General features: G+C 44.7%; 5 protein-coding genes across 6 annotated transcripts; 2 read left to right on the top strand and 3 right to left on the bottom strand.

Annotated features, from left to right (window-relative positions):
- Positions 1–297: 297 nt before the first annotated feature.
- chmp3 (charged multivesicular body protein 3) lies at positions 298–2,856 on the top strand. Its single transcript, XM_057011973.1, has 6 exons — positions 298–463; positions 906–966; positions 1,170–1,349; positions 1,497–1,618; positions 1,706–1,820; positions 1,972–2,856. Exons 1-6 carry the CDS (start codon positions 419–421, stop codon positions 2,109–2,111), a joined length of 663 nt encoding a protein of 220 aa, XP_056867953.1. The 5' UTR covers positions 298–418; the 3' UTR covers positions 2,112–2,856.
- A 564-nt stretch (positions 2,857–3,420) lies between these two features.
- reep1 (receptor accessory protein 1) lies at positions 3,421–9,736 on the top strand. Its single transcript, XM_057011972.1, has 8 exons — positions 3,421–3,580; positions 4,702–4,774; positions 4,850–4,926; positions 5,027–5,147; positions 5,424–5,537; positions 5,694–5,856; positions 6,867–7,123; positions 7,837–9,736. The coding sequence occupies exons 1-8, from the start codon at positions 3,549–3,551 to the stop codon at positions 7,906–7,908; spliced, it is 909 nt and encodes a 302-aa protein (XP_056867952.1). The 5' UTR covers positions 3,421–3,548; the 3' UTR covers positions 7,909–9,736.
- Positions 9,737–9,786: 50 nt separating this feature from the next.
- mrpl35 (mitochondrial ribosomal protein L35) lies at positions 9,787–11,116 on the bottom strand. Its single transcript, XM_057011974.1, has 4 exons — positions 10,986–11,116; positions 10,639–10,801; positions 10,122–10,266; positions 9,787–10,051 (listed from the first exon to the last, which is right to left on the bottom strand). The coding sequence occupies exons 1-4, from the start codon at positions 11,014–11,016 to the stop codon at positions 9,863–9,865; spliced, it is 528 nt and encodes a 175-aa protein (XP_056867954.1). The 5' UTR covers positions 11,017–11,116; the 3' UTR covers positions 9,787–9,862.
- Positions 11,117–11,385: 269 nt separating this feature from the next.
- Positions 11,386–15,363, bottom strand: si:dkey-21a6.5 (laminin subunit beta-4). The gene is made up of 9 exons (XM_057011971.1): positions 15,158–15,363; positions 14,103–14,276; positions 13,858–13,996; positions 13,689–13,777; positions 13,548–13,611; positions 13,196–13,284; positions 13,004–13,116; positions 12,755–12,911; positions 11,386–12,242 (listed from the first exon to the last, which is right to left on the bottom strand). The coding sequence occupies exons 1-9, from the start codon at positions 15,225–15,227 to the stop codon at positions 12,085–12,087; spliced, it is 1,053 nt and encodes a 350-aa protein (XP_056867951.1). The 5' UTR covers positions 15,228–15,363; the 3' UTR covers positions 11,386–12,084.
- Positions 15,364–15,488: 125 nt separating this feature from the next.
- Positions 15,489–20,038, bottom strand: cfap99 (cilia and flagella associated protein 99). 2 transcript variants are annotated; one of them, XM_057011969.1, is made up of 15 exons: positions 19,930–20,038; positions 19,519–19,735; positions 19,313–19,457; positions 19,117–19,211; positions 18,890–18,996; positions 18,629–18,803; positions 18,470–18,550; positions 18,183–18,251; positions 17,932–18,018; positions 17,404–17,492; positions 17,116–17,320; positions 16,829–16,970; positions 16,398–16,743; positions 16,134–16,317; positions 15,489–16,056 (listed from the first exon to the last, which is right to left on the bottom strand). In XM_057011969.1, the coding sequence occupies exons 2-15, from the start codon at positions 19,708–19,710 to the stop codon at positions 15,964–15,966; spliced, it is 2,010 nt and encodes a 669-aa protein (XP_056867949.1). In that variant the 5' UTR covers positions 19,711–19,735; positions 19,930–20,038; the 3' UTR covers positions 15,489–15,963. The 2 variants fall into 2 exon arrangements, with proteins under 2 accessions (XP_056867949.1, XP_056867948.1); XM_057011968.1 differs by having other exon boundaries at positions 19,519–20,021.
- Positions 20,039–20,311: the final 273 nt, after the last annotated feature.

Below are 20,311 nucleotides of genomic sequence, written 5' to 3'. Positions count from 1 at the left end.
TTTATATTTTGTGTTTGAGAGAATATCTGTATTATGTAATTATAATGTTTACGTAGCAACTGTAATTACCTAAGTTGACATCATTTTACTATCTTTTAGCAAAATAATTTAAAAAGTTGTAAACGGATTATAATGAAATTTTCAGCAAATTTTGATAATGGCTTCATGAAATTTTGTTGATCTCCTGACATGACAAAAATCATAATTTTGTTGACTGATTTTGACGAAACATTAACACTCGTAACACGTTAACCACCTTCGTTTCCTTAGCAAGGAGTTAAGGGATTGACCGCTTCCTCGTATCCGAACGCACCCCGGAGGGTGTGACGGAAACAGGAAGTGTCGTTCGGACAGGCTGTGCTAGTCGGCTAGGTTTATTTACGTACTTGTAGCTTTCCTCACAACTAAAGTCGTCACAATGGGGTTATTCGGCAGAACACAACAAAAACCGCCAAAAGAATTGGTTAGTAATTTGTTGTGATCGTAAAAAACAATTGTTACGATAGATTTATGGTGACGTTAGCTGTTAGGTAAACTCACGTCCAGGTCCAGTCTCTGGGTACAATTGGTTAAATTAGCAAGGGACGTCGTTGCAAATTAGCAAACCTCCGTCATAATGTGTCTTTTTCCAGTGTTAGTTATATAATGTGTGTTCTCATATTGTTTTTCCTGTATATATTTGTTCTCTGCACAACTGCTAGCTAGTTAGCATACAAGCTACTTGTCTTGTCAGTCACTTCAATGTAAACAAACCGTTTTTTCTCTTGAGCCGACATTCCATATATTTTACTGCTTATTTGTATAAAGTTATCTATTGCTATCACACGTATCCTTACATATACGTGCATAAGTATAATTTATGGTAAACGTTATAGATGACCATCAGTTTTAATCTATGTTTTCAGATCGATGAATGGACTAAAAAAATTAGAAGAGAATCGAGAGGAATCGATAGACAAATAAGAGGTGAGATGAATGTCTGATACAAAGAGCGGGTTTATCAGTCGTGATGCTTTGCTAAAACTGTCCAAATACATTTTATTTTACATCGTATTACATTAAGAACAGTCGAAACTGAAACACCAAGAGTCTATCAGTTGTATCAATTAATTTTATAATTCTATAAGATGCAAGTTACACATTGTTAATATGATCTGTCGTTCTTTTAGATATTCAAAGGGAGCAAGAGAAAGTCAAAAGGTCCATCAAAGATGCTGCCAAAAAGGGCCAGAAGGACGTATGTGTGGTTCTTGCAAAGGAGATAGTTCAGTCGAAGCGAGCTGTCTCAAAGTTGTACGCCTCCAAAGCCCACATGAACTCTGTCACCCTCGGGATGAGGAACCAGCTCGGTGAGTGGAGTCGTACAGCAGCGAAGGTGCAGGGGAGAGGAAATAGTCATCTCAGATGAGCTCTTTAGGTTTCTTCTCTTTTTGTATTGCAGAAGTATGTCTTTTTTTCTGAATTGTCTAAAAAGAGAATACACGTGTATGTTGTAGCTGTGGTGCGTGTAGCCGGGGCTCTGCAGAGGAGCACAGACGTGATGAAAGCCATGCAGAGTCTGGTCAAAGTGCCAGAGATCCAGGCCACCATGAGGGACCTGTCGAAGGAAATGATGAAGGTCGGCTCGATTTCCTGCATGCGTGAATCTCTCGACCGCGATTCTATCATTTAATATGAAAAAAGACCATCCTGTCTCCTCCTTTAGGCCGGGATAATCGAGGAAATGCTGGAAGACACATTTGAGAGCATGGAAGATGGGGAGGACATGGAGGAAGCAGCGGAGGAGGAAATTGACAAGATTCTCTTTGAGATCACAGCAGGTAACGAAATTAGTTCAAATCTTAACGGCTTAACCCCTTAACCTTAACTACTGTCTAGTTCTCAGCCACTTAAGCCCAAATCCAAATGACACTGTACCAAGCTTTGCTGCCACTCAAGTCTTGATGGTAACTGTTGGATCTGCTGCACCAGGTGCTCTCGGCAAAGCGCCCAGCAAAGTCACAGATGCTCTGCCTGAGATGGAGCCCCAGGGAGCGACGGCGGCCTCCGACGAAGAGTCGGAAGAGGACATCGAAGCAATGCAATCCAGACTGGAAGCTCTCAGGAGCTAAAGTGAACTGTTGAGTCTAAAACTGCACTCCAACAAGGACAATTCTGGTGTGGGTCTGACAGTCCGGGAATTTTTCATATATATATATATCTTCATTTAATCGTGCTGGGGTTGAAGTCATACTTTGGCTGTTTAGTTCTTTTATAGAACAGCTAGTCCACTTTACCAGAACAAACAGATTAGCAAACAGATTTTTTTTTAAATGATATCTGCTTATTTTCTGGTTAAAACCTGGTAATTCGATAATATCCAAAGGCAAACTGAAGGTTTAAGGAAGCATTTATTTAAATATAAAAGGCTTCTGTGCTGACAGTGCTTCATCATATTCTTCTTTTCTAAATGCTCGAATGGTGGTGAAAGTAGAATCCAAACCAATGATTAAATATCTGAAATGACGCTGCACTTTAGCCTTTGTTGGGTCATTGCTCATTATCTGTTCTAAATCAGTGTGCTGTGTTTATTAATGAACAGTCATGTTTGATGGTTAGCGTCCACTATTATCTGAAACACTAGTGACGAGTGCTCTGCTTTCTTATCCTTTGTTCCCTGCCCAGTCACTCAGTTCAAAAGGCTCCGCACGCATCCACCCTCGTCCAATTTCATCGGTCAGACGCTTGACTGTGTCACAAGCGAGTTTCTTCCCATGTAGGAGGAATCTAAAGAGGTCGGGTGGCGCATGTGTCGTGGGAATATTGTGTATGTATAAATTTTCTATGTGAACAGAAATAAAATTTTAAGGTCTGAGAGCAGCTGTGTGAATGCGAGTGTTTAAACTGCTTACGCAGCAGTCTGAGCTGTAAAGGTGTGTGTGTGTGTGTGCTCTTAAAATGGGAAGGGCGTGGAGGACTCACGGAATCAGGAAAAACAACGTGGGGCTTTGGGGCAACCTGTATGTGGGACCTTTGTTGGGAGGCTCCGGACTGAACAAAAGGGTTCGGGTTCCACCAGGCGAGGGCCTCCCTCCCTTAACGGCTGTTCTCCATCCCATAATAAAACCTTCCCTCTGTCCCCTGGCTTCTTTATGTGGGCCAGGGGTTGGACTGCAACCAACGGAGCCGTTCTTCTCACCGAGGGCTGAAGTTGCATCTAAAAGTGAAACATTGGCTTCTCGTTGGGCATAAAACTCTGTTAATGTTTGATCATTTTGAGGCATTTCCAACACCACGGCCAGATTAAAGCATCCACAATCACACAAACCCCTTTAGACTACGCGCAGCTCCTGGAATCGAGCTCATGTCCAGTGAAAGGCGGCCACCGCGTGCGCTGTGCAACACTGCCATCTATGGATAAGAGCTGCGCTCCCCGCTCTGTTTACCCTTCATCACGCCGTCGCCCGTGTGCGTGTGCGTGCGTCCAGACGCAGCCGCTCAGACGCGCCTGTCATTCGGAGGAAAACTCCTCCCCGCAGACAGCGCGTCCTGTCGCCTTCCTCGGCGCAATGGTCTCCTGGATCATCTCTAGGCTGGTGGTGTAAGTCCTCTTTATTGTTTGCAAAAAAAACCCCGCTCCAGTCAGGGATGAGTTGGAGATGAATTGCGGCTCGCGGTTATTGAGGCCGTTTGAGACGATGCGCGCTCCCTGACGGTTGCAAGGCGATCCGATTCAGGATCAGGCGTCGGTGCGTAAAGGAAAGCAGATGCGCGTCTATTAATGTTTGACTGGAAAACGGACTGAATTCCTCCGGATTGTACTTTGCCATGTCGGCTGCGCTAGGCCCGGATAGACCTTATTGTGATCGGGGTGTCGGTGCTCTGGCACACTCTCTTTTATCTATAATTGTGGGAGGGGAAAATGGTATATGATAAGCACAAAGAGGTGACGTAATGGCGCGATTATATGGCCCCTGTCTCGGAAATGGAGCCATGGATCAGAAATCAGCCTCGTCTATGTGGCACAAATATTAGTGAAACAGGAGTGGTCCGTGAGAGCTCTCTGTTGATGTCCCATATTGGTTCGGGAAGGTGGGGGGGGGATGGGTCAGGTTACAGTACGTGACTTAGGGCAAAATGACAATCACTTAAGAGATTAGTTTAAATTAAAATTAAAAAGCGGAAGGGACCGACTAGGACCTGACAGCCATCAGTGACAGGCTATTTATACCTGCACAAAGCATGAATCAGCGTATTTGAGACTACAACTGCAGGCCCGACCTCCAAATAGTGAGCTCATTTCATTTAGATGGCAGGATCTAGTGTCGTATGCCCCAGTCCGGGTCAACTGCTGACATTTTGGGTCCCCCACAGCTGATGAACCCGTTGCCAGCGCCCTTCTTTACCCCCAGTTATGTGTCCAGGCCGGAGAGGTCCAACGCGATGTGGATCAGTAATCTGATCGGGGCACACTCACAGCTGTTGCTCGGCTGGAGCTCGCCAACACAGCTCTGTCTCTGGCCCAAAACACAGGTGTCCCTATAGAAATGGAAGGAAAAAACAAGTGGAGCCTAATTTTACCTGGCGGGTTTAAATTTAGACGCATCTGCTGGACGCTAAGTGAGCAGGTGGTCTTCTGACTTGCTCTTCTGAGGGTACCGCTCTTGGACCTTCACCTTCCTTTCTCTCCCTGGTCTCAGTGTTTTCATGTTCTGTTTTTAGACTCGTGTTCGGTACACTTTACCCCGCTTACTCGTCTTATAAAGCTGTGAAGTCAAGAGATCTGAAGGAATACGTGAGTACACGTGCTCGTGTGTTTAGTCGATGGGAACGAAGGTGAGTCTGACTGCCTGTGGCTGTGACCCTTCAGGTGAAATGGATGATGTACTGGATCATATTTGCCCTGTTCACCACCGTGGAAGTGTTCACAGACATGTTCCTTTGTTGGTGAGTGCAGCTCTTTCGCAACTTCATTGATTTCTTTTATAGGCCAGAAACACATGTTTCCCTATTAGGCTCTAATTTCATTTTCATCTTTTCTCCACAGGCTTCCTTTTTACTATGAGCTGAAGATAGCCTTTGTTGTGTGGCTGCTCTCCCCTTACACGAAAGGCTCCAGCATGCTGTACAGGAAGTTTGTCCATCCCACACTTTCCTCAAAAGAAAAGGTGAAATCCTTCTCCTTTTTGTGCGTCTTTGCGCCGGGTAACTGGCACAGCGAGACTTTGCTGAGAACATTTGCTCCTCTGCTCATGTGGCGATGCAGCCGATGCCATTTTGGCCTCCTGCAGATGTGTTCGCAGGGACGGGAGACAGGAAACGTCACGGCGATCCCCCAGCTCTGCTTTCCTGTTGGAACGTGGAAAACACATTAAAACCTGGCGAATGCGGACGGGAGGATCCAACCACTTCCACCAAACTGATGACTTTTGTGACTGTTTCAGGACGTGGATGAATATATCGGGCAAACAAAGGAGAAAATCTGCGACACCCTGGTGCATTATGGGAGAAAAGGACTCAATGTTGCTGCCACAGCCGCAGTTATGGCTGCAACAAAGGTAATGCAGACTCTGGACATTTTTGTTTTTGTGTTGACCCGGGGCTTCACTACGGGGTCACTGTGGTGTTGTTTGTATTCCCGCACTAACCTGTGGTCTGAAACGCCACTATAACCGGTTCGAACGTAACCGACTCCCCAATGGGTCACGCTCTAGGGTCAAGGGGTCCTGTCAGACAAACTGAGGAGTTTCAGCATGCAGGACCTGTCTGCGTACCAGTCTGACCCCGCCGAGGCCGATCCTGGACCCACGGCACCCGCAGCAGCGCAGCAGCGCACAAAAACGATGCTGCGCAGCAAATCAGAGGGCTACAGCAAAGGTGAGACCACTCGTGACAGCGCCGGTTACCTTCGCAGGGGCGATGAAACGCACGACATCATCACGCTACAATGGCGTTCTAGTATCGGTTATCAGGTGTGTGTAGAAATGGCTGATTTTTTCGTATTTTAGGTAGCTTGTTATCAATCAAAAGCAGCACCAAGGGCGTTTGCGTGCAGCAGCTTATCGACTAGGTTACCGCCTTCCTGTTTCAGCTTGTTTAAGCTGACAGATATTGTTTTGAGTCCCTGCTTCCCGGATTGGCCCCCTCCGTAACCTCAGTCCTGCCTTCCTGTTTGGAGCAGCTCGCGCCTCACAGGGCCGCCTGGATACATCGTCCTGTGACGCGGCTCACATGTGGCTAGCGGGATTGCTTCTTAGTTTAGCATCATGCAGAGACAACTGTGATTTGTTTTCATCTGGATTGGTGTCGTATTTATAGATTTTATACCCCCCCTTCCCTCCAGCTGATACTCCTGATGCAGCTCTTCTGGGTCTGCAGCCTCTTTTTTTGGCGCTGCTTAGTTTCAAGCAGTCGCCGCTTGTAGCAAAGGGAGATTTTTGCGCACTGTTGCTAAAGCAAAAGAAAACACGCCATAGTTGCAGTACAAGGCAGGGCGATCTCCGCCGGGGGCTCGCGTCGTAGTGCTGCTGTGTGGATTTACGACCGCAGGAAAATATATGTGGGAGTGAATTAAAAGAAAGTTTTTAGACATCCGTAGAGACCACGCATTCGACCCTATATGAACATGTTTTGTTCAGTTCAATATTACTCGATCTAATTTCAAAGCCACTTGTAAACATTGCTGCATTTAAGAGGGTTTTTTTGGGAATTCTTCTATAAAAATACGCCTACTCAGATTCTATTTATAAAAAAGGGATAGTGAGGGGTGATGTAATTCACTTATGTTTCATAAAATTTGACTTCCTCTTGATAAATAAAAACCAAACCGACCTCAGTCAGGACTCACGCGCCCTTTGTCGCCTCATCGACCTTTATTTACGGTACAGGACAGGATTGTGACATGGCTGATTTTGAAGTGTTGAGGTTTGACCAATCGGACGTGAGGAGTTTGCCATCCCAGACCACCTCTGAGTCTGGGTCCATGCCCGTGACTCCCTCGCTGTCCCTCGAGTCCTCCCCGCCGTCCACGCCCACCCCACCTCCCAGTCCCTCAGCTCCAGAGCAGCCAGAGAAGGTGGGACAGGAGGCGCAAGCTACGTCGAACTCGCCGCAGCTCAGGCTGATGAGGAAGAAGGCTCCCGAGGTATACGACCACGTCGACGCAGCTGCTCAGCTGCTGCCTGACTCTAACTGTCCCCGAGGGCGCCGATTTACTCACCCGTTCACTAATTGGAACTGCTGTGGTGCTAAAGGAATTATCGTGACCCAGCACGTCTGCAGCCGTGGAAAGAGGAATGTGCACCGAGGAAGATGAACCATGTGGTAGCGTTAGTGGGATTATTGAAGTGGCAGAATGCTCCTCACCACCCCGACTGATCGCACTTTCCCACTTGTGCATGGGTTCAAATCCAAATGTGGCATCTTGTCCAATGGGACGCTTTGCTCTAGGCTAAACTGGTAACACCTTTGATGCTTTCCTGGAGGAAATCTGTGTGATCGATCTCTGGGATTAATGGTTGCTAGCATTTGTTATTAGCATTTGAGTGATTTTACTCTATATGCCAACAAATCCCTTTAAAAAGGAACAGTGGACAAACATCATTTGTGCAGCCATCTTCTCACGTGCTATAGACCAGAATAACTTGTATCAAATCCAGATATAAGTGAATTTCCCCACAATTTGAGACCATCTGCAATATAATTTCATTTTTTAGGGACCGGCTTGTTCAGACGTGGCCTTGAAGGGGATTTGTTGTCAAGTGGAAACACGAACTAATACAACGTTTCGGTCCAGCAGCGAACATTGACTAAATCTGTGACTAAATCTCCACCTTCGCTTTCTCCACTTCCTTCCAGCCTCCTCTTAGAGTCATAAGGCCTCTCACCAGATCCAGGAGCGCTCTGCCTTCGAACAATGAAGCCATGTGAAGGAAGTCCCTGAGACTCTTCCAGCTGCCTTTGCTGCAAGATGTTAAAATACAGAACGGCCAAACTCTACATGACTGAAGCAGCATTGCTTTGGAATAAGGTATATTACCAAAGTGACCTATGATGACCCTCTATATTAATATAGCTTGTGGCTCTTGGTTTAAAAAGATATAGTCAATGCAACGAATGAATGGTCTCCATGCATTTTGGGTTTTGTGGGTTATTACAGTAGGTGTGTATTTGTGTACAGTTTGTTTCATGTTTTGGATTTGGTTGTTTTGATATATCAGGTATGGGGAGACGATTGCATGAGTATCTTCCCTGACGTTAGTCCACTGTTTATAAAACAGAATGTACTGTCACAAAATACTCGAGCTGTTGTTGAGTGATGCGGTCACTGCCTGAGAATGTGAAGAGCCAAAGAACAGGGTGGAAAAAGGGTGTTGCTTCCCTTATTCCAGCTGTTGGAGGGAGACGCGTGTGACATCTGCACTGGTGAAAAGTTTTGAGAAATCAGCTACCGACCCGAGAACAGATTCCGGTAAAAGACCTCCTGACTCCATGTTGGGAGAGCAAACCTGACAGACGCTCTTCTCTTTACCTCTCTTTTAAAGCCTTAAAGACACAGCAGAGACACGCGTGATTCATGTTTCGTTCAACGAATTTTTGCACTATGTTTTAAATATGAAACACTGCTCTTAATTCTCATCAAAGGCTGAACCTTTTTTGTGACAGAACCTATTTCAGCACTCTTCCTGAGTCTGCTGCTCTGTTTGTCACTGAATTGACAAGTTATTTGGCAATTTGAAACCAAGGAGGAAATGAGACTTTCCGCTCTACAAAAAACAAAAAAAAGCGATTCAATACACTGTATATAAAATGTTTTTATTTTCATGTCCGTCACCACTGTGTGCGTCTCTGCTGTTAACTGAGTCTAAACGCATCACTCCCACACACCTCTGGTCTTTTTTCCTCACTAATTTAAGTGATCATTGGTGGGCAGGTTTCACAAACTTGCAGTTACTTAAAATTTCGTGGCGATGCACTGTACGTCTTTCGTCTGGATGCTATTTACTGAGCCTCAGCAGCATTTCACAAGACCACCCCCCCCCCACCTCCACCACACTAGTTGTGCCCACCATGGGTGTGTCTGTGTCATATGTGGTGAAGTTTGAAACAAGAGCTTCTCAGGTACCACTGGCCTGTTTACACATCACTCGCTCCAGTGTTATAGAAACACTCCTTATGCACAGGTCCTTTAAAATGGATAAATGTTGAAAAAGAATTAAAAAAAGGAAGAAAAAAGAAATTCAGTAGTGTTTCTGCATATGTAGTAAACAGTGTGTGTGCTGGAAGTGATTCCCTTCTTTTGAAATCATGCAAATTTAAATGAATAAAAACCCTTAGGTAGCAGATTTGTATCCATGTGCATAGTGTACTAAAGTCATCGTTGCATGTTAGTTGAGTTGTGTGTAAACTGGACTGAAGGATTTGGTGTGACGCCGTCGGCCTCTTCGGTTCTACACAATCAAATCTTTCTGAACGGAACCTGTCACGTCTCCTCACACGCGTTGGTTCTTCCGCTGAATTGGTCACATGTCTCTTTTGACGATGAATTAGCAACTCTGACTTATTCTTGACGATACACTGCTTAGATTTTTTTTGGTTTCTGGCAGGCCAGAATGTCAAATTAATGAGATTTCAAACTGACTGTGAAGAGTACTTCAAAAGGCCGATGACAGGTTTATGGCTCTCAATGAACCATTCTGTGACATTAAATATTTGTTGAAATTGATTTGCAGCCATTAAAATGCAGCAAAAACTTTAACTGTGTGGCTTCTTTTTTTATCTCAATGATATAAAAAGGAAAAACAGCCATTTGGGACTGACAATGTGATTCTTTTATTCTCTTCCTTTACTCAGCAATTTGTCGCCGCATGAATGAACGAACGATTTACACTTTCAGGTTGACCCGATTGTGGTACTTCAGGTACGGATCATTAACGAACCAGTTCCTCCTTTTCCAAAAGGAGGTTGTCATTTTGTTAAAAAGCTTGCTCTGCGTTTTGTTACAGAACACGTGCTCCCTCAGCCGCTTTCGCCTGGCAGGTTTCTTCTTCCACAGTTTCTTTTTGTATCCGGCCTGTTTGAACCAGAGAATAATAAGTCAGCACTGAAACGTTGCTTTTAACGGGACTATAAAAGTCATGTACCTTGCGTCTGATCCAAAGGCCACAGTGTAACCTCATAAACCGCTCCGTCACTGCCTTTACAGTCTTCCTCTTGCCCTTCTTCACGCTGTAGTACGTCAGGTTTCTGCATGACTGGGGAGTCGCATGAGGACAAAGTGCTGACAGGCTGCAACAGTTCAGCAGAGCGGACACAATAAGCTCCCAAATCATACATTTTTTTTGCCTCCGAGTATTTAACCATCAAACATATGTCGGTGATTGATAAAAAGTGTACTGTGGCTAGCTTCTAGTTCCATTGCTGTGTTCAGTCCTTGTGTGAAAAGGATGGGTTGAATGCAGGGGTTTTATTCATTACTTGGTTTGTGCAAATCTTTGGGGTTCTTAAAACTGATGTTGGCGAGGAATCAGCAGGGGGGCATCCAAATTCACACAGGACTTCGTGACAAGGTAATGTTGTGAGCTGATCTCTTCGTAAACATCCCATGTATAGTCTATGTGTGACTCCATCACACATGAGCCATCAGGGAAAATATATTACCGTTGCAAGATGTTATACCGCGGCGCCTGATATACTGTAGCCCGCAGAGGAGCTCGGACAGAAAACGCAGAATTGTGGAGAATCGGTGGTTTAATAAGGCCGGAGAGCTGACAGATCTGTGGCGTCCTGGTACACAGAGACACGGAGAGAGGCCTCAGCAGCCCTGTCGGAGAGAATAACGAATGAAAGCAGGCTAAGGACGCAACAAGCTGACACGTTTAGCTAACAGATTAGCTTCAAAGAAACCCGCTGCGCACACGCACAATTCCTCACAAAATAATACACAGTGAATGTTCTCAAATGTGAACGTGGAAGGAAAATGTGAATGTCAAGATGAAGGTACACACCAGATACCCTTTTTACCAGGGCGGCCGCCATTTTTGCCTTCGATAGGACATGTACGGAATGCAGTTAGGACAAAATTCATCTCTCGCATTTCAGGAAAGGCGAAGAGTACTGCCACCTAGTGACTGTACGTCGACATGTGCATTCTAAATATTATAATGAATGTCCAAATATCATGACGTCATTATAATAGGATATTTTGCATTACAAGTATATTTTTATTTTAATTTCCACCTGCTTTACAGAGGGATTCATGCACCGATAATAGTGCAAGAACTCCTAAATGTGAACTGGGAAGAAATCTGGATCTTAAATAATTTAAATTACAAAACTTATCTCAAACAGATTTCTGGAATCGTTGTGGAGAGCGTCTTCGGTTATAAATTCTGAAGACTGAAGGTATGTGGCATGAAGAAATGTCTTTAAGATCATGGTTGTCACACTCAAACATATTTAGTTGCCATTAGTTACAGTGTGTTACACAATGTGGAAAGAATTGATCACATCTGTGGAAACTGACCCCAGACATGTAATGGTGACTTCTCTTTTTTCTTTAGTTCAGCTAATCTCACAGTATCGATATATGTTTGTGGTGGAATGATTTACATTAAAATATGTTCAAACCATAGTAACTGCCATTTTAAAAAAAAAAGGCGAAAACAAGTAAAATGATTTTTTTTTAATTTAAATTATAACATACAAGTAAGTTTTTTTTTTTTTAAAAAAAGCCAGTGTGAAAACACTGAGAAGACAAACAATTGTATTAAAGAAAAAAGTAGCAAGCACAATTTCCACATCTCTGCCTCCACTGTGGAGGCAACATGATATAATGTGTAACCACAAGTCTGACACACAAGTGCAAATAAAATCCTTTAGTGCTGTAAAAACAGGCATTTTATACCTAATAGTTCCATCAACACACCTCTCATAATGTTCATCTTAAACTGAAGCACCTGCAACAGAGTTACACTGCAGCAACAGCCTTGATTTCCACCTTAGATCAGTTTACACTGATAAACCGGCGCACTGTCAAAACGCTCTCCAAATCGCATTTACTCCGCTCCGATTAGCTCAACCGTCTTTGAAAACATATATCCAGTTTTACCAGCCAGCATATACAGGCTCTGCGTCACAGGGGATGCCATAGTATCGACCCTGAGGACGCTCTTTGTGTAACAGTGGCGCTCGGGCTACACTCAGCTCGCTGTCGGTGTCTCTCCGGCGTCGTAGCACCACTAAAATGATGAAGAGCAGGGCCACTTAAAAGAGAGGGGAAAGCTTTTGTGAGCATCTGCAGCCAAACCGTCACTGTTATATACAATTTATTTAAGGTATAAAGGCAAAAACCACATTCACACTTTCAGTTGATCATACAACTAATATTCAGCAAATTAACAAATTAAGATTTACAATAACAATTGGATGCATTTCAGTTTATTGTGCTGGGCAAAAAAAAAGCTTCTTTACGCTTTATTAAACAGTCTAAAAAAAAACAACAAAAACATCATGGCAAAATCAAGCCGGGAGAATGCTTTTTTTCTGGGCTTCATCTAATGATACGCTACATACTTCCTCCCTTCTTCCCTCATGTCTATTTAGGGCTGGAAAATTGAAGCACTGTTACGCTTAGGAAACAGATAAATGTCTTAAATAAACTACGAACCGTAACAAATGCAAGCTGCTCCACACACTGGAGTCAAAGTTATGGTTAACATTTTCACACCAGGGCAAGAATTAAAAAAAAAAAAAAAAGATATATTCCATCACTTACCCCCACCTCCAATCACTAAAAGAGCAATAGTGACAGGAGCAAATTCACAAGTGTCCCCTGCTTTACGGAAGAAGGTCTCCATGCAGTAGCTGGGGGCCAGACTGCCTTCTGGACAGAACGCATCACCGGGACACTGAATGGGACTTACGTCAGGACTCTGAGGGGACAACAGCGCTTGTTACGAAACACACGAAAGACCTTTTCCTAAGACACACAGATTCCTTTTGTCTGGTTGGGCAGGGCTCTCACAGGGCAGTAGTGATTCTCCGGGCACACGTTGCAGTTTTCCTGGCCCCAGTGGATCTGGAAGAAACCGCTGCTGCAGATTTGACACAGAGTCTGATGGGGGGGCTTGTGCATACCTGTTCAAAGCCAGATATCACCGTCACCGTTGCCAGTCGGTGACCCCTATTTATTGTAATTAGACACGTCGAGGCTGACCTGGCCGACACGGCGTGCAGCCTATAGCAGCAGTTTGCAGAGCTTCCGCTCCTCCGGGACACGTCTGGCACTGAGCACAACCGGAAGAGCTGTGGGACAGGAGGGACACTGCTTGGTAGAAGGATTTTTCTCAGAGTACCAGGTTTTATCTGCAGTGTCCGATCAAATTAGCTGCACCAAGCGGAACACGTATAATCCTGATGGCATTCGATGTGACCTGCTGATGAATCCGTGGCTGCCGCTCTGCTGGCAAGCACCGCCATGAAAGCATGTGATGTCGGACGGAGGACATTCCCTGCTAATTCCCGAGTCCTCGTCACAAACTGCGCCTTTCGGGCTGCGGCTAACTTACTTGCAGAAGCTTCCCAGCGCGCACGGCGCACAAGAGGTGGAACTCTGATGGGAGGAATGGAAACCTGAGGGCAGCAGACGAGAAATGAGGTGAGTAAAGCGGACCGGAAGGGTTCTGGTTATCGCCGTTACACAAACACACCTGGTGAGCAACTTGTGCAACTGTCTGCTCCGGTGTTGTTGTTGAAGGAACCAGCCGGGCAGGGGTTGCATAAAGGACTCCCAGTGATACTGTAAGCACAGTTATTCCAGTGAAGGAGACAAAACAGGCGCCACTATCACCAGTAACTAGCTGTGCACAGTGTGTGTACTTTGTGTAGTAGCCGCGGTTGCAGGGCCAACACTGTTGTTGTCCGGATAGGGGCTGATAAAAGCCTTTGGTGCACGGCAGGCACGCTCCAGGAAATAGACACTGCCCAGGGACAGAACAGCATGAACACATGAGGGTGTCTGCAGGGAAATAAAGACCATAAACTTTGGCGTTTCCAGCTCAGCAGGACACGGCAGCTCGCCATCCAAAAATGCAAGAACGCGGCGAGGGGACCGCTGGGCTTACTGTTGTCGTACAGGAACCCTGGAGCGCAGGACTCACAAGTGGAAGTGTTGAGTGCGGTGCAGCCCGGGGTTGTGCTGCTGAGAATCATGGGAGTCACAGTCAGAGTGGTCACATTTACAGAGGGAGTGGTGCTGGTCACAGCGGGCGTTGGTGTGGTCTGACTCAGTGACATGCCTGTAAAAAAAAAACATCGGATGATTCACGTCTCATTTCTGCTAAGAGATGTGACAAAGGACGTCAAGAAAACGCAAAGAAAACACAATAATGGCTGTTTTCGGGGGCTGGACTCCATCTGTGGGCAGGTCCCAGCAACACTTTCACTTCTGTCTATCAGCTTTATCGGTTACTGCCTTAAAATGATTTATTACAAGCAGAATCACCCATGTGACTGGCATTTGTGTCGTAGATTTAATCCTAGTCTTGCTTTTGTTGACAGGCACAAGATGAGAGAGATACAAGTGTTGAGAAAAGTGAACAGTGCTGCGTCTCCGGACGGCACAGATGGGATGATTTGGTCTCCACTTCCACAAAATCACACTCAGGGCCACATATTTTTGTACTCGAAGACACTTTAGCTGATTCCCTGCAAATACTGACACCAAACCAAACCACAAACACACACATATATTCATCTGTCAAACACCTTAACCGAGCCAATCACATGCGCAATCCAGCGTTATTTTGCAACATGCTCGAGCATATCAGCACAACAGAGACCATATTGTGGCGGTAATCACATCGGCCATGTGCCTCCACTGCTGCTTACTTGATTTCTGCCATCTTCCTCATGAAATTAAATTATCAAAAGCGAACATCACGAGGTTCCCCTGGTGAATTTACTCTGTGTTGACGAACTTTTAGAATGACAAAAAGAAAGGTTGAATTTGGCTTCCATTGAAACGTCAATAAGCCTTTACTTACTTATGATTTCCACCGCATTTGCACACACTTCAATACTTACCCATACTTTAAGAAATACCCCAGTTTTGTATAGAGAAGAGGCGAGAAGAGAAGCACTTTACACTCCTTATTTCCCCAGAGGTGTCTGAACTCACCGATGCAACAAGCAGCGAACACCACAGGTAATATTCCCCGACAGTCCATCCTCCAGCTATTATCAAACATGAGCGCTGAATAATATCAAATCAAAACATCTCATCCCTGTCAAGTGGACGACCTAGCGTGCTTTTTAAAATCGCCAGAGACTCCCACTCGCTCTGGGACCGCTCCACTTATCAGTATCATATGACAAAATGCACATCATGTGATTCTGCTTTAGAGGAGAAAGCTCAGAACAAACGAGCTGGTTTTAGACAAGCCTGCTTTAACACGAACGGCCACAGGGGGCGCTGTCGCCCATGTGAAATCAAGTACTCTTAGTAGGACTTGAAATGTCAGCAACAGCCTTGCAAAGATAAAGTTTATTTATTATTATAATTTTGCTATGCAATTCCAAACAACTATTAAATTACACGCATTAATAGGAGGTTTTGGGGTACGTCTGCAGCCCCTCTGTGGCAGACTTGATGTCAGTCCTGAGCTCTACACATTTAACTTTTACACTCTTACATTATGGTGCAACACAAAAAACAACCTTATTTTTTTTTATTTCAGGCAGTTCCACTTTAAGAGATCACATGGAAACAGTTTGGAATCACACGCGCATGAACAATACCTCCATTTTTAGACTTTCTTCAAAAGATGTAAAATATTTATGATCCTGTTGACATCAGCTGGGGACTTTTTTTGAAAGAGATATTTTTTTCTTTTAATCTGTCACAATTCCTTCCATTCTCAGTAAATGAACGGCTGCACATAAGCTCACTACATCTGTACAGGGCTTTTCCGCATCTTGGCCGATTTAAAGATTGAACAATTGACGTTTTTCAAGTCTCTCGATGTAACCCTCGAGCCTCTTCTCCATTTCCTCCCAGGATTTCTGGCTCACAAGTTTCTGGCAAAAAGGACAGAGAGAAGTCAGGAAGAACGCCAACAGTTACCGACAGAAGTCTTTTGCTTAAGATTTCCTACTTGTCCAGTGGTGACCTTGAAAGCAGCAGGCTTGCTTGTGTCCTGGGCCTTCGCGGTTTGACTCTGCTTCAGTCTTTCGCGTTCTTTCCGGTTCTCTTCCAACTTTCTCCGCAGAGCCAGATTCGTTTCATCCTCGGCGGCTCTCTGCCGTATAGCCAGCTGGCGTTTCTGTTCTTCTTCTTTCCTGTGTTGTGTGTAGACGGTCAACAAAGGGCGAGAGGACACACGTATGTCTTTGCTCCAGCGCGGGCAACATTGGCTAACCTGATGGCGGCGGCTTTGGCGCTCACTTTCCTGTGGAGCTCGATGGTTTCCATGGCGTCCTGCAGCTGCTGCTCCTTCTGCTGCTTCTCCTTTCGTAAAGAGCGAACCCGCTCCAGCAGCTCCTGCTGCTCCTTCTGCTGCTGCTCCTTTTGGAGGGAGAGAGACCACCGAACTGTTTCCTGGTTTACCTGCGCCTCGTCCAAATGGTTTCCTCTGTCGCAGGGGGGCAAATTGCGGGGGCGGGTGCGGGCTTCTCGGATGATTTCAAATTTCTTGAGGAGGTCTGCCTGTGCCTCCTCCAGCGCCTGACGAAGGAGCTCTTGGTTTTGCTTGGAAAATTCTCTCACTGTCAAATTATAGAGACGGCCTTGATGAAAGGGACGGACACTCATATGTCAGGATATGGAAGGGGGGGGGGGGTGCCAGGTTACCGATGTCTTGCTTGAACTTGTGGAGTTTTTCTTTCGCTAACTTTGAGTTCTTGTGTCCGTCTGCAACTTGTTGCACCAACTCCCTCATTCCTTTTTCCTCCTGCAGCCGTTGCTCCGCGTATTTCTTCATTAGTTCAGCCGTCTATAAGACAGATAAAGCACATCTGTGCATACACACATACATTCCAGAACAGCAGGGGTGGGGGTGGGGGTGGGGGTCCTCGTTGCATTGCGGTTATATTTTTAAACCACACTGTCGAGTTGGCTCATGCAAGTTAAAGACAAACCTCTTCTTTTGTCAACTGAGCAGTCTTCTGGTTGCGTTCCACCACGTGCACGCGCGCGGCGGCCGCTTCTTCGTGGCTTATGCGTCCCTCCAGGTGTCTGCGGCCGATCATGGCCAGCTCCTCCTGGAGGTCCTGCTCACGCATGTCCCTCTGCCATTGCAGGTAAGGGGACAGCTCATGCCCACCTTCCACTAATTTCTGCATTCTGCGTCATAGATACAGATCATTCAGCTCGGCTTGTTTGACCACGTGTGTGGTTATATAAATAAATAAATAAATGCCCGTCACCGTTGGAGCTCCTCCTCGGCCCTGCGGTCATGCAACGTCTTCTGCCGCAGGATGGCCGTGCTGTTTAGCTTGACGGGCTTTCCCATCGCCTAATAAGGAGAAAAAAACAGGCTTTGAATAAAGCAATCCCACAGAAATTGAGATTGGAGTGTCCCACCTTGTTGGGTTTTGGTTTTGTTTCCATGGTTGCTGAGCATTATGGGTAGTTGGCAAACAATGCAAATACATTGCAAAACAGTGACAATTTCAATTAAAGCCCCTTTGATCTTTCAAAGGTCAAAGATTCTTTGATTTTGTTAGATTTGTTATTGGAGATTAAGCATGTGTGGACACACCATTCAGGTCTTTTTTTCGTGTGTTTTTTAAACCTCCACATTTATGTGATTGAACGGCTGCAGGAGCAATAACAGAGACCGGGGACATCTGCAAGTAAAACCAGGGCCCCGAAAATGATGCCACAAAAAACAGAGGGGTGTACACTGTATATTCCTGTTCTTACTAAAAGGATCAGTCACTGACAAGTTTCACCTTATTGCTTGGAGGAAGTCCAGATGCATGGAATGAGTTGAACTTGAGTTTTGCGTCAAGGTCCGTCTGAATCTGAGTCATCATGTCCTGCAACAAAATGAGTGTCAGGAAGGTGACCTGGTTCTGAAATACTTCTCTAAATGTCAGTACTGTTTGGACATACTAACCAGAACAGAACATCTACTTAGACAACTCATACGGGAATCAATGAGGTGAATGTGAAAATCCATGCAAACAAAACTCATCCTTACCTCTGTGTGTTTGGACTTTTGTGGCTTTACACATGAGAATTGATTCATATTTGCCTCGATGAGCAGCTCCTGTGAAAGAATCACGGAATTTAGGGGGAACGCAGAAATGCGATTACACTGACATAATAAATATAACTGCTTGTATCAGTTGCTTTTAAGAGTCCACATTTAACATCTCTTTTTGTGTTTTGAGTGTGTTTTTTTGCTTTTATGTAACATATTTCACATCTATTTTTGTGCTTTAACCATACGGTGATTTGTTTTGCTGTGATACAACACAAAAGTACCTTTGTTCTTTGCTGGTTCTTTTTTTTAATCTCCTCTATCTTCTGCATCTCCTTTGGAGGCTGATAGGTGCTAACTGGCACCTATAAAACGATCCCCCTTTGAATGGTCTGCATCGATCCTCTTGATGTAAATACACCGTTTTTAGCCCATAAACCTACCGGTTTGCATTTTTCCTGCAGCGGAATGAGCTCAGGAACCGGTACAGCTGCAGGTTTTGGTTTGGTGAGAGAGAATTCTTTTGGCTCAGTGGTTTTCACCGGAGCTTTCTTCATCTGATTCCCGGATGACATGACGGCCAGCTGGCCAATGAGAAGATCAATCTCAGGGCGCCACCTAAAGGTTCAACAGACATCCGTATTTCAATTTGGGCCTGAGGAGCAATTTTCACCGCGACACCATCGGAGCTGAACTAATTTCACCTTAGCAAAGGGAGAATCCATTGTGTTTCCACAAAGGCAGCATCGTAAATCATACTCCACTCTTCCTGTATCGCTGTTGTCAGGTTTGTGAAGAAGAAAACCAGGAACTATACCCCAAATCAGCCACAGTCCTATTAATAACATTGTATTTCTAAAACAACAATGTAGTTAATTATGTGTTAGATTCTTTATAGTAGATCATTATGAAAAAAATGCATGTGTCTTACTAATTGCATCTTTTTAATATCCAACGATTTAACAATGTTGCTGAAATTCCGGAGTCCAAGGTCATCCAGTGCAAATGTGAGAAGGTAACAAATAACTGGAAAACATTACACCATCACAGCAACGCTATGGATTGGAGCGGTTGTTTAATGGTCAATTATTATCACATGTTTAGAAGGTGAATAATTGTAAACTCACTGACAAACTGGCTGCAATCTCTTCTAGATATGTGCTTTGCAATCTGAGCGTAAAAGACTTTGATAACTGGATCCAGTAACTTCTTATGTTCCACACATCCGGACACAACATCCAGTATGAAGTTCTTGTGCGACGCATCCATTTTCTGAAACAGAAATAGATCAACAAAAGCCCCGAAAAGGATCGAGCCGAGCTGGGATTACTACCTGTAGATCCTTTGAAACATCTTCAATGAAAGCATCCAAACACTGTGCGCTGCCGTTGAAAAGATCTATGAGCACAATGGCCTCCTTGACAAGGGATTCATAACTTGGTGCCATCTTATATTGACTTGCAGATCGCTGCAGAGCAAAAACGGTTCTCGAGGAAATCCTGCAGCGTTGCACTTTACACATCATTCATGTTCCGACACAGGCACGCGTTCTATATTTAATACGAGAAAGAAATTAAATTAAAAAAAGATAAGTTCCCGTTTCTGTCAACAGACCAGATGCGTCAAGTCGTTGCCTAGCAACACGACAGCGTAAACACACGGCTTCGGACGCGTTAATTGCTGTTTTTTTTTTAAATAAATAAAAACAATATTTAATCCACCAGTAGAAATTTGTTTGCCTTACTTTAATCAGCACTGGGGGTTTTAAACCAGTGCGACATCCTCGCGCTTTGTTGGCTGGCAAAACAATAATTATGACGCGACATACAGTGACGTCAGTGCTAGACATGTGTTACATTCATGAGCGGTTGGAATTGTTAAATAGGTCTGAAATATATACTGCAAAGAAGATGACATATCCATCATGCGCAAATCACATTTTATTCATCACTGACCAGCAGTAGTTACTCGGAAGGGTGACTAATTTCTTTTCAAGTTTTGAGTGGTTAGCGGGAAAATCATTAAGGCATAAATGGGCGTAATGTTACATCACAGATTATCTAATTTGGTTTCTGTAGAATAGTCCTTGTGAAATATCGCAATTATGTTGTAACTAATGAGATGAT

Source organism: Takifugu flavidus, chromosome 16 (genome assembly GCF_003711565.1).
Source record: "Takifugu flavidus isolate HTHZ2018 chromosome 16, ASM371156v2, whole genome shotgun sequence".
In the NCBI taxonomy this organism is placed as follows: Eukaryota; Metazoa; Chordata; class Actinopteri; order Tetraodontiformes; family Tetraodontidae; genus Takifugu; species Takifugu flavidus.
The sequence above is the reverse complement of the archived record's forward strand: the minus strand, read 5'-3'. Positions and strand labels throughout refer to the sequence as shown.